Below are 18865 nucleotides of genomic sequence, written 5' to 3'. Positions count from 1 at the left end.
TAGTTCAACAGTTTTTAGTTTAGTGTTTCGAAGATTTCAAGGGCAAGTCAGTGTCATATTTTAAATTATGTTGACTTACATTTTTACAATTGTTTAGAAAAATAAGATATTTTTCAAAATTAATTTCATGAATTTGCAACTTTTAGTGTTAATATGTTATATTTTGGGTTGAACTTCTTAAAGGCCAAACAAGCTAAACATAATGTGTGTTATTTATGACTTACATTTCAAAACTGGTTTATAAATTGAAACTGGTCAGGATAACTGAAAGGATGGTAAATAATATTGAGATCAAACTAATAATAAAAAAAATTAACAATTTGTGTTTCAGAAAAGAAAGTATTGATAAATCAAAAATAAACTTCATAACATCTGGATTAGGACATAGTTCTCATATTGATTCACAATTCAAGACTATAAATACACATTATTCATACTACATCATCATTATAAAATCAGATAGTTTAAAACAAAGACTATTTTAAATAAATAGTGCATTAACATGAACACAAGAAATTTTAAATTATATTTATACTTTCTAAAATAAATATAACATATTTATACACATTTTATACTTAGACTGTCAAATGTATAAAAACTAATATTTGAAACAAATGGATTACAATAAGAAAATAATTTAGTATGCTTAAATGATTATCACTCATCGAGCAATGAATGAACAACAGGAATGTGTGATAAAGCTCTAGACAACTTTCATCAATTAAAAAAATATATAAAAATAGCATAATTCACTTTAACCTACAAAACAGGGGAATTAATACTGATATTTATTAAAATATATCATCCTCTATACATGTCTTGTTTATGTACGAAAATGTAAAAAAAATGTAAGTACGTATGTAAAGCTTTGTTGTAATGCCTACTTAAGGCCATGATAAAAGGAGCACTATAACTGGGAAATCATAAACAAACTGAGTTTTGAAAATTAATGTGCAAATAAAAAAAACACTAACATTTACATTGCTGATTGTCCTGGTTTAAAGTAATTATCAGTTTCTTTTTTTATTCAAGGCAACATCAATCCCATTTTGGAAAACAGAATTTCCAATATTATTTATTTCTTTAAACATTTGATCTTGTACTGCAGAAAACGAAAAGAAAAAAGTGGGCAGATTGTCTGTAATGCATTCAAAATATTCATTATTTTCAATTTAACTCTCTTCCTCTTCATAACTGTTTATCCCTATCAACAGATATTTAATTGTAAACAAAAAAGAGAAACAACAACAGTAAAGGATATGATTTTTAGAGAATAGACTACTTAAGGGAATTTTTTCTCTGGAAAAATTGGACAATTTGTCAGAATTTTCATTTTGAGCCTGGACTAGCCAATGTTTTTTTTTTTTTTTTTCCTGCAGATCTTATCTTTTTCCTATTGGTCCCATCATATGCTTCAAGCCAGCATGTCTCATATTCCCAAAATTAAACATTACAAATTTGTTTAAATATTGAAGAAAAACTTAATTCACAGCATTCCACTGAAAAATTGGATTGACAGAATGAATAGAGTTCCATAGGAAAAACACCATACTAATAGTGGTAGAGAAAATGAGCCGTAAAATCAAGTTTTAATTTTTAGATTTAAGAGAAGGTGTAAGTTCTATGAGCTAATTTTTTAATCCATGCATATTTCGGGAAAAAGGATTTCTCTATGGACCTTTTCTCTGGATAAACTAGATAGTGTTTCATTTTTATGAGCTCTATAGGATAACAAATGAGGATGCATTAAAATATTAATATGTGAGAGCAAAGTGATTCTTTAAATCAATGATTACAGATTCCAGTACACAAAATTAACTGTGGTTTGTAACCTACATAGAGCAGGATATCATATCATGAAACAAACTATGTATCAACACTTGTTATACTTTTTAGATGATTTAAGTATTTCTTGATGACAGAAATAATTGGAATGATATAGTTTCTTTCATAACATACTGATACTGATGGGAAACTATTCTGGCAAGTAGGCCTATTGGTCAGCTTTGCCAATCTCTGATGGCTACCATGAGGCTGCCGCCTCATACTAACTAGAGTAGGAGCATTAAGGTTCATTTTTAGGGACTCCTAAGAACTAAAAGTTAGCAGCTCCAGGAGGAAGAACGTTCTGAACTGGAAACTCTAGGCCCCCTCACTCCAACATGGTCAACTGTCACATTCTCTCTTTCATAACATAACTAATTGCATTTAATAGTCTACATTAAAATGCACAGTGAATCTGTTTTTACTGTGTTACAAAAGTAAATTAATTATTACCAAACAATCAATCATAAATGAACAAATTTGAACTTAATAATAGCTTATAAAGCATGTATATGTATAAGCATGTAAGTTTATAGAAACCAAAATAATCAAATTAACCGTATAGAAAAAAGATGAGTGGTCTGCAGCACTGGATTGAAAGCATAGTCTGACCATACATCATACACATTCTAGTCTATTACTTAATATATTATCAGCTTACCAAATCATGATCATGATTAGAATATTAATAGATATCATTCCATTAAGATAGGCACTAAATGTTCTTCATTGATTTGATGTTATCTATTACTTAATCGAATAAACTTGTTTTTAAAAATAAATTATAAGTTATAATAAGCACAATAAAGTTGGGTAAAATGTTTCAAGCTTAGAAATTATATATGAACATCATGCATCAATATTGTTCAAATTTCACTCTTTAGCACTTTTTCTTGAATACAAAAAAAATGATATAGAAATTTCACACCAATATAAAAAAAATATATAAAAACAATTCAGTCATAAAAAATTTTCACTTTGATAAAATGGTCAGACTAAAAATGTCTATGAAACTGGGTCGGAATTAGATTTTAAGGGGTAATTTAACACCATGTCATCTTTAAATAAAATCAGATGTTTACTAAGATGGCTCCAAAAAATATTTTTAATGATTTTTATAGACTGCAGCTATAATGTATGAAGCGCTTCATAAGCTAATTCCCTTGTAGGCAGATAGACTTTACGAGCAACTTCTACCTCAGCTCTGCACAATGGGCAAGTTTCCAACTTTTCAGCACATACTGCACAGCATACCACATGACCACAAGGAAAGAATACAGTGTCCATCTGCTGGTCCATACACACCCTAAAATTTAAAAATAAATATTACAACTATAGAATATATCTTATTTAATCTACAATTTTAAATTTCTTGTAATAGGAAGTTTGCCCTTACAAGATAATAAACGTTTTGAAAGTTTAGGAAAGTAAAAATAATACACTTTAGCACAATTTAACATATATATCTCCAAATTAATTACCATTTAAATAAAATTATTGGGTTGAATAAAATTAAATATAACATTTTAAGATTTTCGTTATTATTTATCAAATAATATTACCTTTATGAAGGGAAACTAATCTGTAAATGGTACTATAACAATTGTTTATCGGTACTGAAATGTCACGTAAAACCAATGCTTTTTTGATGGCTTTATGTTCAGTATATGATTTTATGACTGTGGACTATGATATTTTGGTAATTTTAAGATGTTATTGAAAATGGAAATTTTTTAAAGAGAAAGCGACCTAGGATAATTAAGGAAGAGGGTGAAGTGTAGGACGATCTTCAATAATAGACAAAAAGACATTGAATGAGACTCTAAATCAGAAGCAAGCAAAAGAGGCAGCCAACAATCACCAGAGCTGGAATTGCCCCTGCTCACCATTAACTAGCATCTCCACAACACTGGAAAAAAATTACCACAGAAGTCAGTAGTGGAGTTCTTGCCAAGCAGCCTATAATCAAATTTACAAATTCTGAAAAATATAAAAAAGGTTTTTTGAAACCAAGACAGCAACATTTATCCATTTTAAACTTAAGACCACTCAATTAATACCCAGCTCAATATAAACAGCATAGATGTATACCTGTGATTTTGACTACCTGGTGGTTGCTTATAAAAACCGGACAGGATAATATACGACCCTATACATCAAATAACCCAGTGAAAATTCAAGAACTTAATAGATTTAGATTTTACCTCGTCCTGAATACAGCCCTGATCTCGCACCCTTGGATAATCATTTGTTCCGATTAACATTTCATTTTCTTTGGGGCTGATAATACAACATTATGGAGAATGCCACAGTTGGTCGATGCTCAAGAATTCTTTAGCTCCAAACCTGGGAACAGGGAATCCAACAGCTTATCACAAGAGAGTTTAACTGCCATAGAGCAAGATGGGTTATATTTCGAGTGTTAAGGTAAGTTATTAATTTCTAATCAAACACTAAAATTTCAGCTCAAAGCTAAAATTTTTTTTGCTGACTAGACTAATTATGATTTAATGATCAAATTTAAATAAAAATAAAGCAAGGAATGGTTCATAAAGCAGAGATTACAAAAAGTAACTATTTTTGTCCTTATCCAGGAACATTCCTAGGTCTACTACAATTACATTGAAAGAAAACAGGATCATAGGACCAAGACCATAATTCATATATGAGGCATATAAAAAATTTAATGGTTGAAATTCTTCTACTTCCACTTACCTGTATATGAAATATATACTATGGGAAATTATCATGACTAAGAAAATATTCAATCCTAATTTTTAACAGAAATACATTCTTTAAAGCCCCCTGAGGAAGGTGAATACCTGGGATGTCGCAGCAACTTTTTTTGTTAAAATCAGCTAACCAGAGGTATCATTTTAATTTGTCAATTTTACAGTTTTACCATTTTTTTAAAACCAATTTTGATTTCACTGGATACATCAATGTAAAATTACGGGGTCATTAATACTATCTACATCTTATCCTTATTAAAGTACTTAGACAGGGCTTAAATGCTGAATTCTCAAAATAGCTTCCTCTAAAGTATCTTTAATTTTCTTTATTTTAAATAATTAACCTTCTCTCATTATAATTGGTAATAAAGAATAGAGAAATATAAACTATGAAAGAATTTGATGATCAACTGAAGGAAAACAAAAAAGTCTGAAAATAACAGTATTGATATAGATATATAAAGTTAATTTGCTTAAATTTAACTTAATATGACAAGATCCATTTTAGCATAAAATGATCCAACAATCACATAAAAAAATCAATATAAGTACTCGAAATTCATGAACATTGCATTTTAATTATAAATGTTATAGATGTTAGTTACTAAGTATTTAATAAAAATTAGAAAAAATGACAATAGACAGTAGAACTTTGTTGGAAACTTTCTAAGCGACTTGAGGCATTACCCAAATAGGTATATTACAAGAAAGTTTTAATTATTTTGATCATGCAACCTTTGACCAGAGAAGATTAAGTGAATTTTAAATTATTAAGAGTAAATTGGCCAGAGATTAACTAAATAAAAATCCTAGAAGATTTAGATGTGGGAAAATGGAATAAAGTGTTAACGAAATCAGAAGAAATGGAACAGGAGACCTGATTTAGGTCTAAGAATCAACTGTAATCAAATGCAGCACTATAAGCAAACTTTGGAAGTGAAAAAATTAGGAGAAGACAGTGGGTTCAGAAAAGTTTAGTACACATTAAAGAAAGTAGAATATGTGATTGCTCTTGTGCGACCTTCTTAATCACTGTTAAACTCAGTCAGACCAATACTATGTTAAGAATAGATATTGTAGTACCAACCAAAAAACAGGGTCATAACTTTAAGAAGTTCCAAGTGAATCTAAGATTCAACTAGAAGAACAAGTAATTTAGGCACACAGTCTTTTTCAAGACAACACCTCTTGAATCTTACAGAATGCATTTAAATATGATAATATGTATGGGATACGTTTCCTTCGAGAGTATTAGCTAAAGAAGATGAATATTACAGCACCAGGCAAGAATTCCAACTAGGAGTTCAAGACTGGAGAAGATTGAAGGGTTAGGCCCAAGAAAATGGTTAAAAAAGTTTTTTTAAAAGAGCTGCAACAAACGAAAACAATAAAGAGTGTCATATCATGTTTCCAAAGCAGTGAGGTACAACTATGAAATGGAGACAACAAATGTATTATAATAATATATGGACGGAAAGGCAACTAGAAATATTCAGCTCACACATTCACACAAAAAAAAACCTTTTAGTTTAGTGGGGAAGCTACACTACCCTCAAGTTAGAACTCTTACATAGTAAATTTCCTTAAAGCAAAATTATTCCTTTATCTAAAAAGTATTTTTTTTTTTTTAAATAATTTTTACTTTTTCTGCCCGTAATTTAATAAGCTTTTCAATGTTTTCTAACGTGACTTTTCAGTTTAGTGCTTCTTATATGATTCTAAGCCAAGTTGTGGCATAGGAGTCTTAACAACTCCATTAGCCAAGAACTCCACAGGAAATAGCATAGTAAACATTAAGTGTAGGCTCACTTTGAGCTAGTGATAATCTCATATCTAACACAACTGAATCTGTTAGCAAATGCATTAAAAAATTGAAAGTAGGACACACCTATTATCTGCCACTTGCATACACACCTATTTTTTTTCTTGTAATCTAATGCTACTTCTTAACTGTTTTCATTATGCCTAACAAATATAAGAAATCCCATCCCAAAAATAAAAAATTGTTTGAAATTGGTAATTTATCACCTTAGAAAATTTTGGGGAAACAGACTTGGGTTAAAAATGAGCTTCCCAATGCCAACACAGCAAACCCAAGTCTACAATGTTGTAGGGCATACATCATTGCTGAAGAAGTGTTAGTGCTAGAGCAAGGGGCATAATTCTGTCACTTGTTCTGTTAATAATGAATATATGAAAACAAGAAAAAACATGTCTCTTCACAATGCTCATTTCCAGGTCTGGCTTGAGATTTTTTAAATAAATAGATTATCGCTCACTTTACAAATTGAACCATCATGAATTTCAACTAATTATAAAAATTATATCTGAGGTATTTGATGGTTCATCATAGTCAATTGAATTTATTACTTCTTTGGTATAAATGCATAATCATAATTTTGCTTAACTTCCTTAATTCAAAATGACCCATGAACTTTTAATAGATACACTTTAGCACTCTTTATCCAACTTATACTTTGCAAAAGATCACTTGATCAGGAGTGAATTCAATAAGCAGAACAGTGAATATGGAATAACAAATCCTCTTTATCATTTGGGTACTGAGTTCTGCACAAAAGAAAATATACCTAAATTGAAAACTGGAAAAATTTACCACTATGTGATACTCATTAAAACATACATAAGGGTTGGTTTTATTATTCTTACTGATTGACTTTTATGAGATATCTAACTGTTTATTCCAAATATTTCTGAGAAAAGCATCAATGATTTGTGAATTAACCATAACAAATGGTAGAGTGGAGTTCAAAATTTCTTCAGAACCTCATGGTCAAACATTTTTTCAATAATTTGCCTTATAATAGGACAGACTCTAATTTGCCTCTAAGAAATATTATCTTAAGCACTTTTTTAGTTATAATTAAAAACTTTCCATATGTACATCAGTTTTCATTTGTTAATTTAGAAATAAGAAAATAAATACATAAAATAATTTTAACTATTTATGGCTAAAAAGATTGAAATTACCTTTTGTTGAAGTGTTAAAGCTTATTAAAATACACACATACAGATTATAAAGCAATAATCCAAAGAAAAAGTGATACTTACGCACATGTTGTTGCACGCAAAAGCCTTTTCAAAGTTTCATTGTCATTGGGTTTTTTTGACTGGCTTTGGGAAGAATTTCCTTCAACTGCAACAAAACATAAAACTTTCCATGTATTGCCAAGTAATTCATACAAAGTAACATAAATTTTAATGTTAATATAGTGAAATTAACAGGAAAGATGATTTGGTACATGATATGGAGAAGAGAAAGATTAACATTCGATTCGTTAACGAATCGTAAACGAACGAAACGTAAACCGTTCTTAAGAAGGGTTAGATCCAAAAAGAACACAAAGATAAAATAATAGAATGATGTCTATATCATCACTTAAGCTGTGATACCTCATAAATCCAGAAAAAAAACAATAATATAATTTTTGTAGAATGAAAAAATCAAAAAATATCAAAGCAATATTCTGAGGAATTTGGTCTCAATTTTGTAAGCTACATATAATATACATAATATATGCTTTTATGTGAGTTCATATTTCATGACTTGTATAAGTTAAAGAGGAGTGAAAAGTGCTCATAGAGAATAAAATTAAGTGCCTGCATCCAGAGTGGAGGGTTTCTGTAATAGAGGGATTCAACTGCATTAAATGTGTACTTTGTTGGTCGGGACCTTAATGAAATTGCCCGTTAAGAGAGGGGTCTGTTTAGAGAAGTTTCACTGTATATGAACAGAAACCCAAGTGAGACATAACTAAACTTTACATTAAATGTAGGTTATCAGATAATATTGAACCTGAAAGAGGAACAGATCATTTTAGAGTTTTACCATTGAATAACATTACAGAGGTCAAAATGAAATACACAAGCTGTGTATTATGTAATGTTTGCTTAATCTTAGCTGACTTTTCAGGTTTTTTGAGGTAAAACAAGAACTGCAGAGTATGAAAGAAAGCTTTCTCCTCTGGGCAGGTAGAAACCAACAATAGATCTAACAATTATTAGTAATCTACTAAACAACCATAAATATTTCTTTAAAACAGGGCCAATTATTAACAGATCATAAAATCTAGGCATACATTATGAACAGTAATATTGTAAAGTGGTGCTCATTCTGTCTTAATCTTTACATTTGGGGTCTCTAATTGGGGGAACAAAAACATTTTGACTTATTGACAAATAATAATTTATTAGGAAATTCAAAGATTTGGTGCTTCAAAATTAAAATGGGCAATACCACAAAAAAAAAAAAAAACTTTCAGAAGTTATAAATCATAATCATAAAATAAAGGTCCAATTGGAAAACTTTGAAAAAAAAAAAAAGTATGATTCAGTTTCAGATGAAACAATTATAAGGGTTGAGTAAAGGATTGGAGGATTAAAATCTGTGACCACAAATTTATACAGATGAAGGAGTGAAATAAGAGATCAATCACTATTTCAACAGGTTGGCAGAGGATTTTTTTTGGAATGGGCATACCAAAGCTAGTGCAGTGCCAGCAAAACTGCTGGCATCAATATGGCGATTACATTGAGTAACAAAATGTTTCAGCATCCAAATGATGTATGTGGTTTTGAAAATAATGATTGTTCCTGCTATATAAGAAATAAAAGAAACTTATTTTACAATTTACACTCATATCAAGCTAAATCTTCTATAAATCTGTATGATACCAAGCTCTACAAGAATAGTTTTCAGTGAAATATGTACTTTGATGATTAGTAATAATTAGCCATTATGTCATCTTAAAAGCAATGGAAAGGTGTATTGATTACATTAATTTGAAGGACAAATGGATTACTCTAAAAGAACTTTAATTTTCTCAGAGAAGGCAAATAACTATTCTGGCATTAATCATGAAATCATCCATATCTTAGAATGTGATTTTGACTTATAAAGATTTTTCTTGGGAAATTGGAAGTTGATAATTGTTTAATTTTTAATAATAGATCTAAAAATGGAAAGAAGTTTGATATTATGTTCGTAATTCCAGAAGCAAGCTCTTCAATTTTGTTTATTGCCTGTAACAATTACACACCATTTTAAAAGTTTATTAATTATTTATTTATTTTTTTAAAAATCGCAACGTGGATTGAAGTATTTTTGAAGGTGCTCTGATAATTTTTACAAGACTATGCTATACCAGTTTTCCACTATGTCCTTGAGTAAATGTTAAACTCTTCTTTCACCTTGTCAGAATTGAATTGAGTTCAGGTTAAATATTGTTTCAATTTAAGGAACAGGTGGTAGTTCCTGGGTGTTAAGTCCGTACTAATAGGGAGAGTGAGTGTGTGATTACATCACATTGAAATAGTTGTGAGAACAGCAGTTTGAAGGGGGGCTTTGGGGAGAGCATTATTGTGGAGAATGCTTAGGTCATGTAGTGAAATCATGCATTAATACATCTTATAGCATTTTTTTCTAGGTAGAATCTTGAACTATTTGAATTGGCGTTTCTGATATGTATGACAGAAGAATCTGTTATCCACAACCATTTAGAATAAAGATAAAACCACTATTGTTATTAAGAAGAGAGAAAAGCATTAACCACAAAAAAGGATAAATCAGTAAATTAATATCTCAATAAGATCTTCATCTAATCAAATGTCACGGACCATTAAACTTCAAAACATTGTAGCATTTTGATTTATACTGTTTTTGTAAATTATATATACAAATAAAAAAATATCTTACCTGGTGTGTATAAAGCCCTCCTAGCATTATCATGTACCTCTCGACAAGTAAGCCGCAAATCAAAAACGTACTTCTTTCCCAAAGGGGTTGATTCATTGAATATTGAAGCAATTGTACCCTGTATGTAAATACACAACTATTTAATGTTTAAATTTGCTATCTATTGAAATATATTACAGAGTACTTTAATTATGTAAATTATATAAATTTTATAAGCTGAAAGTTATTGACATTATTCCAAGACACTAGCTTTGAATGATGTAAATATTCATATATTCATAATAAGAGACATTGAAAAATACATTGAAAAACGAGAAAAAAATGGTTACCTTCAAATCTCTAATGTACTGAGAAGTTACAGCACCACGCACTGTATCACAAGAATAGAAGTCATGCCTCTCCGTCACGGCTCTAATAACAATATTTGAATTAACATTATCATTATATTTGTTAAAATTAATGATAATACATCATAAATTGAGCATGAAAAATGTATTTACAAACCTGTATAGGCTGGATGCAGATGAATTAGAATCACACTTAATCTCCAAGGTCTTATCATTATGATCTTCATCGAGATAGACTAATTGGAATAACCTCCGCTGATTAGAGGCACTTCTGATTGCACTATATGGAATCCTATAATGATTAAATAAAACTGTTAGAAATTCTTACACACCTCTTATACACTTTTTAAAATTAATAATAATTTTCAAGTTTAAAAAATTATATAGTAAAAAATAAACACATAAGCAAATAAATTGTATTTTGAGAATAAGAGAACTGGTAGGATAACTATTAACTTCTTTTAATTGAGTTTATACAAGTTTCTTATTTTAATAGTTAAATTAACATTTTAACCATGAGCATTGTTTGCTATACATTTTTGGTTGAGACAGGGACTCTCCTCAATCAAAGAAAGCTTGAATGAGCAAATTGAAAATCAAATCAATGTTGATTCGGTTTTTTGACAGAAGGGGAATTGTCCACAAAGAATGTGTTCCTCCAAGACAAACTGTTAACAAAGTTTTTTTATAAAGATGTCCTTGAAAGGCTCAGAAAAAGGGTCTTTCGCATGAGACCAGTCATTGCTGACAAATGGACGCTCCATCATGACAATGACCCATGTCACACGTCACACTGCCCTCTCCGTAACAGAATTTTTTACCTCAAAAGGCATTCCTGTGGTTCCCCAGTCCTCCTATTCACTTGACCTCAGTCACTGCGGCTTTTTCCTAAACTGAAAAATGTCCTCGAAGGATGTCATTTCAGGACTTTGGAAAACATCCAAAAGATTGTAACAGACATGGTGAAGACCATATCGGTTGAAGACTTCCTGTGCTGCTACCAACAGTGGGAACGTCTCCATTTGTGTGTAGCAACCAAGGTTTGAAGGTGATAACATTGATGTTTCAAAAAAATAAAACTTTGGTAAATAAAAAATCAGTCCTATTACTTTTCTGCCACACCTCTTATAATCAATTGAACTTATCACAGATAAGGGGAGAAGAATTTAACATAACATTTGGGCTTGTGTATATTCTATTGAAGTTATTTATCCTGTAGTAAGCAAAGAAATAGGTCAAGTAAAATTGAAAATTTGATAATATTAATCAAAAAGATTTAGGAATAACCTTTGAACCATATTAAGATCATATTTTTAAACTTAAAATTATATAATGATAAAAACTTATTAAACTTTTATTTTATGCATATATATTTTTGTAACATCTCACCCTTTCATTGGCCATTTTTAAACATATTAACTGAGGTCATTTATGTTCATTTTTGAGTATTTCTTTATGAGTATATCTTATTATTAAATAACTCCTTAATTTCTTTAGAAGGGAGGTTGAGGTAGGTGAGGGAACAGAATGTGCAGAAGAAAAAATAAGTGGTATGCTCATAGTGTTCCAAGAGTTAATAAATGGTAAGATATACATTAAGAAGCCCCAAAATGAACATGTTCAATTAAAAAAAAAATTCAGAAAATCTGAACTTTTAATAAACTCTGTAGTAAGACACAAAGTGTTATAACCACAATTAAGTTGTTTATAATAAAATTGAAAATGTTTAGTCATTAGATTTCAATTAGGTATTTAGAGAAAGAAATGCTTTATTCATTCATGCTGCCCAAATACATCAGGTTGCTACATTATACAGTTTACTTTATCCATTTCCATGATCGGACATATATAAATTACATATTTTTACATGATATAACAAAAAACAAAGAAAACATTTTTTTTTTATCTATAAATTAGTATCTATCTAAAATATATATCTAAAAAAATAATATCTACACTTTATCTATAAAAGAAATTTAGCAATGATTGTAATTAAAAAACTAATTGACAACATAAAAAAAACAAATGGATTAGATAGTGATGTCTACAGCATTACGATTAATTATCTGTTTATATAAAACCAATTCTTTTATCATTCAAAAGATTTGCATAATTATAAAATGATCTTTTTTACAACCGTGATGGGAACATTTCTGATTACTAAATTTTTAATAACAATTTAATAATAATAGTAAAAAATCTGTTGGGGCGAGGGTCCCAGAGTGCTTGGTTCAGAACATAATGGATTCAATGCCCACCAAGGTCAGTTAATATGAACCACTTTGGGACTTAATAGGCCCTCAATGGAAGACTTGGACCATAAAAGAAACAAAAAATATAGTGAACCCAAAAATAGTAAATTTATGTATTAAACTTATTTTTCAATATTATTAACAAGATTTTATAGATTTTCAGATAGGTTAACAAATACACTTCATTATAAAAACAGGTCTGTGACAGCTCAGGACAATCAAGATAAAAAAAAAAATTTGCAAATTAAAACATAATGGTTCATTTTTTTAAATTAATGATTCTATTATATTAGTGAATAAAAAATAAGCAAATATCTGGGGTTTTTTTATTCTACATGTCTTGAAATCTAAAACCTCAAAATTTGAGGGAGTTAATTTTTTTTTAGTTGATTATGAAGGTTCATTATTGAAAACAATAATTTAAAAAAAACTAAGTTCAATGCACATTATATTTGCTATTTTTATTTTTTTAAATATTTTGAGAAAGTGATGCCTAAACACTGAGATCTTTCCTCTATCTATATTAATGGCTGAGATATGGAAATAAGAAACATACATAATCGACCTCTGTTTCTAATGAAAAAGGCCGGACAGTAAAGATGAGTTTTAAGGATCATCGTTGACTGATCTATAACCAGGGTGCCAAATCTCAAAGAAATTGGCCAGGTAGTTTAGTGGAAAAGCAGTAGATGGCAGACAGACAGATTTTTTTAAATTCAATTCATGTTCAATATCTGGAACCTAAATTTACAACTATATTGAACATGACAAATCACAATTAATAATAGGCCAAAATAAAAAATATAATCAATATATGTTGGAAAAATAAGATCGAATTATAGAACTAGTGCCTGGTGAGCAGTAGTATATGATAAAAACATCCAAGATACTGAGCTATTGATATAAATCACACCAAAAACATTAGTATCAATGAACTCAAAGGCTTGAAACCGGTGACATTGATAAGCATCTTTTAATAAGCTTTTTAAGAGCAAAGATAGAATCTATAGACTCAATATTCTGACTATTTACATATCTTACTTAATATGCTGAACCCCATCAAAATCTAAATCTACTCGATCAAACCAAATAGATCTAATCCTCCCACCTTCTCATGTTAATAAAATTATATTAAAAGATAAAAGTATTTCCAATAAGATGTACAAATGGAGAACACATTACCCTTTCCTCTCCGGTTGGTATATGTTAACACCATTTGGACCTATTCCAACCTTGAAGTTCTTGAAACAATAAGTCTCTTCCCCAAAACCTTCCAATGTTGAGGCTTCCTTTAGGGCCCAATATTCAGCCTTTTCTTTTTCTATCTGCAAAATAAAAAAAATTAATAGAGCATGGGTTTAAAAAGAACATAGATACAGGATTGAGATAGATAAGAATAATGGAGGATATAATTATATTTTAGTTCAAAACATTTTTTTTTAAAATAATTTGAACAGAATTAATATAACCATACACTCCATGAGTGAGATCTGTTTTTAGGAATACAAGGACATATAAGTGGACTTTTCCACTGATTTGGCCTCCTTAAATTAACATCTTGCTGATAGTATACAAAACTATCCAACCAGAAGAATATTTAAGTCTTTATGATAAATTAAAAATATAGTAAGAAAACTTTCAAAATGTAAAAAAAAAAAAAATGTTAATAGATGATGCCCACTATTTTATATTTATATCGAATAAAATAATCAGGAACTAGTCATTTAAATTCCTTTTATTTGATATGCTAACGTTTTGGCCAGAATATGAGAGCCACATTCAAGGATAAAATTGAAACAAGATTTACAAAATAAGAAAGAGAAAATAAGTAATGAAAATTTTAAAATATATTAAAAATAATTACATAAAGAATGATAATAATACAATAAAAATACAATGAAAAGTTTAAGCTAAACAAACACATACATTGATATGAGCTAGTAAACAATAGATAATGATAGTATAAAGTGAAAATGATAACAAATAACAGACAAAAATAATCATAGTCAAATGATGTTAAGGCTAATGTGGTGACATAAATGAGAATAAAATATTATAGATAACAGTTTTCATTATACCAGTACTAGATCAAAAATAAAAAAGATTAAAAGACATTTAATTTTACATTATATTTTTGGATATACAAGATCCCTTTGATTGCTTTTAGACGAAATTCTAGAAAATTCTATCAAGTTTAAGATCGCACATCTGCATATCAAATTATCTAAATGATTTAGATTTCTGATATACAAATGCCACTTTAAATATTTTTGGAGTAGTAATTTTATTTCATCAAAAAATAACACTCATGACAATAATTTCAGTAACAAATTTTTGTATTTTGAATGTACTAAGAATAGCCCAATAAGATATTGGAAAAAAGTTTAATCTCTTCAATAGCTATTAACACATAAAAATAGGTTTGGATTAAATATCATTATAAATGGATAATACATTATTACTGTATTATAAATACAGAAATGGATTACACATTATAATTAAACATTGAAGTTTCCTTCAAACATGAATCCTATAATTATTTTAATAGTAAGTTTACTCATAAAAAAATATTAAAAAGATTACAATATATATATATATATATATAAAAAGTAGAAACACAGGAAACAAAACATAACTGATAACTCATATAAGAGAGAAAAGTTAAGCGAATGCCAACTATGGCATGAAGGGGTTCATGCAAGAATCAGAGTATATTTTAAGGGATAGATGGCAAGTAGATGGGCCAGATAGTGGGGGCATACTAGGGGTTTAGGGAAAGATTTTGAAGCCTGAACAAGTTTAAGCCCAATTTAAATATGACTGAAGCCTTTTAATTTCCTCCCTTTCTCCACAGTGATTTTCAATAATATTTAACTCAGTTTCAAGTAATAGTAACATGAGATTTGTCCCTTCTCCTTAGTTTTAAAACAGAGGAAAGGTGGAAAACAAGAAAATTAAATGGAAAACTGTGAGGGACCATACAATATAGAGATATTGTAACGGAGAGGCATTAGTGTAATCTTTTTCTATGTGTGTAATACCTTATGGTAGGGACCTGCCACAGAAATAAAAGTTGACCCCTCAGGCTGGATTTGAACCAGCACTGCTGCAGTCATGAAGCAGTCGCTTTTAAAGCATCTCTCACATATTCTATATGATCATAATTTGTTTACCACAACCCAATCAATGAGATGTGTCATCATTTGCTCTACCTGAGGTTGCCAACTAACCCAACCAATTTGATGAAAATATATTCCAGTTGTTTAAGTTCAATGAGTTCTTGGGCTCAGGAACAACAAATTCCAATAATCTCATCTTCTGATATTCCCCTTTCTGGGTACCTTAAAGGGGGGTACCTTTCCAAATTTCTGGATATGCTTTGATTGATGGCTCGTAACAGAAATAGAGGTCCTAGTCACATTACACTTAAATTTTATTTTTTGAATCTTCTCTTGTCACAATACACTTAAGTTTTATTTTTTGAATCTTCATAAGTATTTATTTGCTAGATACTTCAGGGGAGAGAGATTACTACGATCCTCCTTTGGATTTCCTCTTCAATTTCATAATCAAAGTTGCGTTGAAAGGCTAAAATGTATAGCATTCTTGCTATACAATGTATTTACATTGTAATGCCCTCATTATAATCATCAGCTTCTCTTTTTTCATTTAGTATTCAATAAACATGTATTTTGTCAAGACAATGCAGACAAGCGTTTCCTCCTGACAGCTTCAAACTCCATTAGTGTAAAGACCTCACAAACTGCATTTTAGGTCCTTCCTATACTCAAATCCCTTACCACCTTTGGATGTCTCAAATTGTACCCTTACGAACAGAATATGTATCACCTTCATTTGTCATAAGTTCCACCCATCTGGTAAGCAAATCCTGCTTGTTCCAGCATAGTGTTTTATACACCGTAGCCCTCATAATTTATTCAAAATTTGTATTTTATTGTAATTGTAATTTTTTCTCTTAACCTAATCTAATAAACAAGTTTCATGAATTAAAAAAAAAAAAAAAAAAAAAAAAAGGAGACATTTATAGAGAAAAACTTACATTTAGTGCAGAATCAGCTTCATTTATGAATGGTGACAAACACTCCATGTCCTCTTCAGATGTTTCCAGTTTACCATCAACCAGTTCTTGCCTCATCTGGGTGTACATTATATGCCTGGAACATCATAAAATAGTATATTAAAACATTAGGTAGATTACTTGCTCATGTTGGCATCAACTAGGCTAGAACAAAACTAGAGAGAACAAGAGGGATGTTCACTAAAAGTTTTAGTCAGCTATACAAGAATAATCAATACAATTATAGCTATGTTACCAACTTCAAAGCAGCAACAGCAATATGGACCATTCAGGAGTAAATGCACCCAAGGTCCTACATGTACATGTAAACATGTAAGTAAAGGGGAATAAATAATAATGGTGATCAGGTGAACAAGTACTATTTTAAAATATTTTAAGTTCAAATCATTAAATAACTTGTTAAAACTACCAGTTAGAAAGAAGAAGAATATAAGAAAGATCAAAACCACAACTGCAATGCGAAGGAATCTGATGAAGAAGAAAAACTAAGTAATCAATCCTACTTAGCAACTAACGAAATTTGTTCCTTGATGTCAAAAAAAACGTCAAAAGTAAGTGAAAATTTACGATTATGAGGGCATACTTTAAAATGATTTTAAGGAATATTGAAATGCCTGGGTGAAATGAAAAAAAAAAAAAATCATTTGTCAGGATATTTAATAATACCTACATAAATATCGATTATGCATATGACCAATCAAGATGGCTAATTACAAATTTTATCTGTTGGAGTATTATATTCTTAAGTTATTGAATATAAAATTATTATAAGGATTCTTCATCACATTTTCAGTTTTCTCGACTGCCCTAGGTTAGAATGGCTGTAAAAACGATGACTAAATCAAAATATGACGGATTCTTACAGGAAATTGATAACTAAAACAATTTTGTACTTTATGTTTGTTCAAATTCCCGCACCGTTTGCAGCCAAATCGTCAAACAGTAAAAATTGTTTCTGGTTTTGGGCGGTTTTTGCCTTTAAGACACCTCGGATCGATACGTGCCCAATATAAATTTATCTAAAAATCAGATCTAGTAACAGAATCCGTATAAAATTAAAATCAAAGTAGAATTCCAAAAAAAAAAATTAGAGCTTGGGAGGAGGGGTGAGATATGTAGTAGGACAACATTTATTGGAAGTGTTCAGGATCCCAAAAAAACATGTAGCATTAAAAACTATTACCAGAACTTTCCACTTAAACCATTTTTTAATCCGACTGGTCTGTTGAATTGGACAATAGCGTGAAAAAATCATACAAAAAAAATCAAGTTGTTGGCAATTTTTTCGTCTTTATTTAAATATAAGATTACATTTTGGGAAAAAATCATACTTTGCAAATTAGATTATAAATACAAATTACACTATTATACAAATTATATCTGCCTCAGTGCACTAATATATCTTTTTTTCAAAATTGATAAGTAAGAAATAACATATATGTTTAACAAGTTAATTTATTTACCCAAAATCATTTATTTTATATGTTATTATTTATATAATACCTTTACTACGTAAACATGTGTATAAAGGTGATTGCTGTCCGGAGAGCATCCGGAGATGCCGAATGTTGTTCAAATCTTTATTACCATTCTTTCCCTAAAAAAGTAGAACCCGTTTCACATCTCGAAGAATTGGTAATTGAATTATCTTGAGATAGCCACGTTAAACCAGATGCTTCAACAAGAAAATAATATTGTTCTGGTCTGGCTAGGGATAAAAAAAGATTTTCCTACTTTAACTATCTATGTTTTCGAAGTTTTATAGCCAGTAAACATTTTATCACCTCTAACAAATGTGAAGCTAGTTTTATCTGCAGTAGCTTATGTTAAAGCACAAATGTAAATATATTTTAAGTTTAATTTTTTTTCTTTTCAGTTGACATTTTTTCTACATATTA

At 29.6% G+C, this 18865-nt stretch overlaps 1 protein-coding gene across 2 annotated transcripts in view; it reads right to left on the bottom strand.

Moving 5' to 3' along the window:
• Window positions 1-297: 297 nt before the first annotated feature.
• LOC106692709 (defense repressor 1) overlaps window positions 298-18865 on the bottom strand; it is a 40080-nt gene continuing 21512 nt past the window's right edge. Inside the window, exons 3-10 of one of the 2 annotated variants that reach the window (XR_010845016.1) lie at window positions 16929-17043; window positions 14051-14193; window positions 10774-10908; window positions 10599-10680; window positions 10270-10387; window positions 7626-7710; window positions 4029-4170; window positions 2991-3130 (exon numbers count right to left, since the gene is read on the bottom strand). Coding sequence is in view for 1 of the 2 variants with exons in the window: in XM_014438805.2 (XP_014294291.1) it covers window positions 2953-3130; window positions 7626-7710; window positions 10270-10387; window positions 10599-10680; window positions 10774-10908; window positions 14051-14193; window positions 16929-17043 (856 nt within the window). In the remaining variant the exon portion in view is untranslated. Of the gene's footprint in view, window positions 3131-4028; window positions 4171-7625; window positions 7711-10269; window positions 10388-10598; window positions 10681-10773; window positions 10909-14050; window positions 14194-16928; window positions 17044-18865 lie in introns of both variants that reach the window. The other variant, XM_014438805.2, reaches the window with a different exon arrangement.

The sequence above is a fragment of the Halyomorpha halys genome, unplaced genomic scaffold (assembly GCF_000696795.3).
Source record: "Halyomorpha halys isolate HHAL.00 unplaced genomic scaffold, Hhal_1.1 Scaffold68.1, whole genome shotgun sequence".
NCBI lineage: Eukaryota > Metazoa > Arthropoda > Insecta > Hemiptera > Pentatomidae > Halyomorpha > Halyomorpha halys.
Note: the sequence above shows the minus strand (reverse complement) of the source record. Positions and strands in the feature narration are given on the sequence as shown.